Source organism: Bombyx mori, chromosome 10 (assembly GCF_030269925.1).
Source record: "Bombyx mori chromosome 10, ASM3026992v2".
In the NCBI taxonomy this organism is placed as follows: domain Eukaryota; kingdom Metazoa; phylum Arthropoda; class Insecta; order Lepidoptera; family Bombycidae; genus Bombyx; species Bombyx mori.
The window spans coordinates 9,128,772-9,133,611 of NC_085116.1; the positions used below are offsets into that span (position 1 = coordinate 9,128,772).

Sequence of the window (4,840 nt, forward strand, 5' to 3'; positions counted from 1 at the left end):
AATTTCTTTAAATTTTTCCCTCAGGGATTCCCTTGAGTGCATGTTATAAATAACAAGTATAGCTCTTTTCTGTAGAATAAATATCATTTCTACATCGGCCGCATTGCCCCATAGCAAAATTCCATAGGACATGACACTGTGGAAGTAACTAAAATAAACTAAACGAGCCGTGTTCGCGTTTGTTAACATTCTCATTTTTTTTTACTGCGTATGCTGCAGGGCTGAGCTTACTCGCCAATTTATGAATATGAGGTCCCCACTGCAGTCTTATAAGGTGTTGATCTTATTCCGCCTGAATCATTTTTCATTTTATTGACTTTTATTCTATATCACTTTTTATACAACAAATATGTCTTCAGCTGTTATGATAAAAAATTTGGCTATATTGCCTGCGTTCCGTTTGCCTATTTAAAGAACAAAAAAATTAGTCAAAAAAAACATAAACAGACACAGACAAAGAAAAGAAACACAAAGGTTATGAACTGCACGAAAAAGGATTCCGAAGATCTTTTTCTTATTGCAAATAACGTACATTTATACATTAAGAAAAATATCATTTTAATTAATTTGTACTATTCTCTGGATTAAAAAATTGATGTTTAAGGCTAGCTAGGCTAGCTAGGTATAATTAAAGCCCGGAATCCTAAAATCCGGACAATGATCGAAGACACAGAAATAGCAGCGTTATCCACAACTGGCAAGATAGATCCGACAGAGTTCGATGTGACGATTGCAGCGTTATTGACGGGCTTAGGTGCAACTAAATATATTAAGATTTTCAAGTAAGTTTTCGCAACTAATTAATATCAAAGTAACAGCACATATTCCCCCAGTAAAACTTATTATTTTCTTAAAAAGAAGTAACTAGTTCGGTATAAAAAAAATTAGATTAAAGTCTAACTAAAATTCAAAGGAAGTTCAGCAAATTTTAAAAAAATCGCTCTCTAAAAATGTATTTCATTGAAAATGCTTTTAAGCAAAGATAAGGAAAATATAGAAAAAAAAAATGTAATTCTTTTAAAAAACATAAAAGTTTTACTATGTGATAATAGATTTAATTCATAAATTTTAAAATGCTTCATTTAATGCAGTGTATTATTTAGTTTTTTGCAACTAAAAGATTTGAGACTGGAAACAAATTGCTACCATTTTCAGTTTTTCTAAATAATCCAATTCATATGAAACCACAAATAACATAATTTAATGTTCATATAACTAACCCAACTTCGCAGTTTGCTAAGAACTCATGTTTGTAACTGTATAACTGTAGAGTGTATTTAATGGTCTTGCTCTTGACTGTGTAAAGTAAAAAAATATTTGTTTTCTTTTTTTAATTAAATGTATAAATATTTTAGAAAGCGCAATATAGGACAAAGTACTCTTATAGAATTAACAAATGAAGACCTCATAAAACTAGGCTTAGATGATGATGACATCAGAAAGAAGTTATTGGAAGAAATAAAAAATTTACCTATTTATGAAGAGTTCTCAATAGAGTGAGTGACTTATTTAACTTGTTTGCTATTTCTTAAATACATATATAAAAAAATGCTAACTATCTGCCATATATCGAGAGAGATAAAGGAGAAACCCCATTTTGGGCCTAAGCGTTACACGAATGGGATATGTACCAAAAAATTCGTCTATTTTGCTTGATTAACCTATTGAAATCTTAGCTTCATTGACAATGGCCAAGTGTAGAAAATAAGTTGAATTCAATTTTTTGTTTTAAACAATCTTTGTAAACATCTGCAACACTTATTTCAATATACGTAACTAGCTCCACAAACGTGCGGATTAGAATTAGAACATCCATAAAATAGGATCGATTTAGTGGAAATCAAGTGTAAAAAATAATTAATACTCTTTTGCTTTAGGATAAATGACTGTTTTTATAGGTATTTTAATCAATGTAAATAGAGTATGGCCATCGAATCGTGACACAACTACTTATAATGGCGGCAATTCAAAATATCTACAACTGACAACATTAAATATAGCATGAAAGAGTAGTTTTGCATTTTTATATTAATGTGACTATGCCATAGAAAAACACAAATGTATCAAATCGTGTTATGTTATCTTTAATGTTGCCAACTGAAGATATTTTGGATTTTGCCGTAAACCAGTAATGCGTTTCAGTTTGAAGGGCGGGGCAGCCGTTGTAACTATACTGAGACCTTAGAACTTATATCTCAAGGTGAGTGGCGCACTTACGTCGTAGATGTCTATGAGCTCCAGTAACCACTTAACATCAGGTGGGCTGTGAGCTCGTCGATGGGTATCTAAGCAATAAAAAATAAAAATAAAAAAGGCATGAAATAAAATGAAATGAAATGTGATGAGATAATATGGGAGCACGTAATGATTTATATTTTATATAAAAAAGGTTATCATATAAATATAGTTTTTCATATAAAAAAGTTTTCATTAAAATTAAAATAAGACTGACCTAAAGGTCTTAGTTACCAGGTCATAAAATCCCTTAAAAAAATCATTTCGTGCGCAGCGCGTTTCGCATTACGTTGTTTTTAATTTTTGGCTTTCGTTCGTTTTCGTAAACAACCTAACGCGCGATTTCTCGTAACAGGTTCCATTTTTATTTTAAAGCAACCTGTTGCTGCAACAGGTTTCGTAAAAAATTACTCATCTTTAGTAGGAAACAGCCTCAAAAATATCGTTTTTATTAAAATATCTCGAACAATAAACATAACCTAAAATGTAAACATTGTCTGATTTTACCAATTTGGCCATTGCTGGGAGACCTGAAAATTGGGCTCATGAAACCTTCTTAGGTATTGTAAGTTATGCCCAAATTCTAGCACTGTAACGCCAGGCCCAAGTTTGTATGGATTTCGGGTTTGTCCTTTGTAGCAATTTTGCCCTTCTATCTTATCCTGGCTGGAACACCTTGACTTACCAATAACCCTATTTAGTATCGAACTGTAATGAATAAATAAAGTGTACATGGGAAATTATACCAAGCTTAATATTAACATAGGCATTTTCTTGTCCTTGTATTTTGCACTCTTAATAGAACATGTGAAATCAGATATCAGGATGTAATAAACCAGTTTATCGAATGATCATTATAAAGGTGTAACCATTACTTTCCCCGTTTTCTGACTATATTATCTTTACAGCTCCTGTTAATTATCATGTTAACTTTCTCATACTATCCAGTGAGATAAGGGCAAGATACAAAAGAAGACACAGTGAAATAAAGTTTCTAATTTTCAAAATATTATTTTTAGTCTCTTAAGAAAATTTCTTCAATAGTTCAAATGGAACATTTGTGAAATATAATTAGTTATTTAGATGAAAATTTTTAATTCACCAAAATTCTATACTTGAATCTGTAAAATTGAATTTTTACTAAAACTCTTCTGATTCGACCTGAAATATAATAAGCAGCACTATGAACATGATTGTCATCTCATATTAACAAGAACCATGTGAAAAATTGACAGGTCGAGAAATGATTTTGGTATTATTCCAACTGAAATTGCTGATATATTGGAAGCAAGCTCTGAGCACCTGTACAGAATATACTTGAGTATAATGGCCAACACGTTAGCTTTGAAGAAAACTAAGAATATTACAGACTGTTTGATATACCGTGATCAGTACGCCTCGAATATGGCACAGGCAGTATTGAGTGAACTGACAACGATTTTAAATTCAATGGAAATCGCATTGCACACAAGGCTAAAGGTAAGTATAAAATAACACTACTGTATTAGTAGATTGGAGAAAAACAGGCAGTTCTCTCTAAACTTCACGTCTTAAACTTTCGCTCTTTTACCTTGTGGTTAGAAACGAAATACGAGCACCGTCTCGTCTCTTCCAAAAAGTCCGCCGACCTCGATGACGTATAAATCTGATGAGCAGTCACTCCATAAAATATTAATGAAAAAAACAAATAGGCCTAGTATAATAGCACCATCCCATTACTTACTCTGGTTTTGAAGAGGTTGCATAAGGGATTCACTGGTGAAACCATGTACTCGCACATTTAAATACGACTTTCTTCTTATATCACTTAAACACCAGGTGGGCGCGAGTTCCTTTGCCCGTCTGTCTAAAAAAAAATTACTAACGTCGCGTGACAGTACGCTTGACTATTTTCTTGTACCACTGGGAAAATATCTATTTGCCTATGCAGATCTCTCCACTATGGCGGAAATCGAGCCTAAAACTAGGCAACCTCATTGAGCATAAAGGATATCCTAATATACAAGAAAATGCACGTAATAATACTAAATTTATATGAGCAGATATATTTATTTTTTCAGGTACTCACGTCTGATACTAAAAAGCGTAAAAACAAAAAAATCATCGTGGGAGTCACAGGTAGTATCGTGATAGCAGTTTTAGCCGCGTTTTTTGTACAATCTTTAAAGAGACTTTGATAAATAAGTATGTTACTTATTGACCCACGCTATCAGCATACGGCCCAGCAACTATTAATATTTAGAATGCGATAAGTTTTTCCAACATATTAAAATATATTTTATTCTGAAATGGTTTTTAATTAAAACATTTTTACAGTTAATACAACCTTCGATGTAGTACGTAAGTGAACTAAATAGAGTGATGAAGAATCTGATAGCCCTTAAATTATCCCGCCAACTTTACAAATCTCAGCTAAACAAACGCTCGAAAATTTATTGTGCAATGGCACAATGCAAGAAAAGTCAATAGGCTAGCTAAATTATGTGGTAGGCAGCGGCTTGACTCTGCCCCTGGCATTGCTGAAGTCCATGGGCGACGGTAACCACTCACCATCAGGTGGGCCGTATGCTCGTCTGCCTACAAGGGCAATAAAAAAATATACATA

General features: G+C 32.8%; 1 protein-coding gene across 3 annotated transcripts; it reads left to right on the plus strand.

The window, feature by feature from the left end:
• Positions 1–431: 431 nt before the first annotated feature.
• Positions 432–4,524, plus strand: LOC101742876 (uncharacterized). Of its 3 annotated transcripts, none has more exons than XR_009974055.1 (4): positions 432–782; positions 1,356–2,800; positions 3,471–3,714; positions 4,296–4,524. XR_009974055.1 is itself a non-coding variant. In XM_004924808.4 (4 exons), the coding sequence occupies exons 1-4, from the start codon at positions 658–660 to the stop codon at positions 4,410–4,412; spliced, it is 627 nt and encodes a 208-aa protein (XP_004924865.1). In that variant the 5' UTR covers positions 432–657; the 3' UTR covers positions 4,413–4,524. The 3 variants fall into 3 exon arrangements, 1 of the variants encoding a protein (XP_004924865.1); XR_009974056.1 differs by having other exon boundaries at positions 1,356–2,795; XM_004924808.4 differs by having other exon boundaries at positions 1,356–1,496.
• The last annotated feature ends 316 nt before the right edge of the window (positions 4,525–4,840 follow it).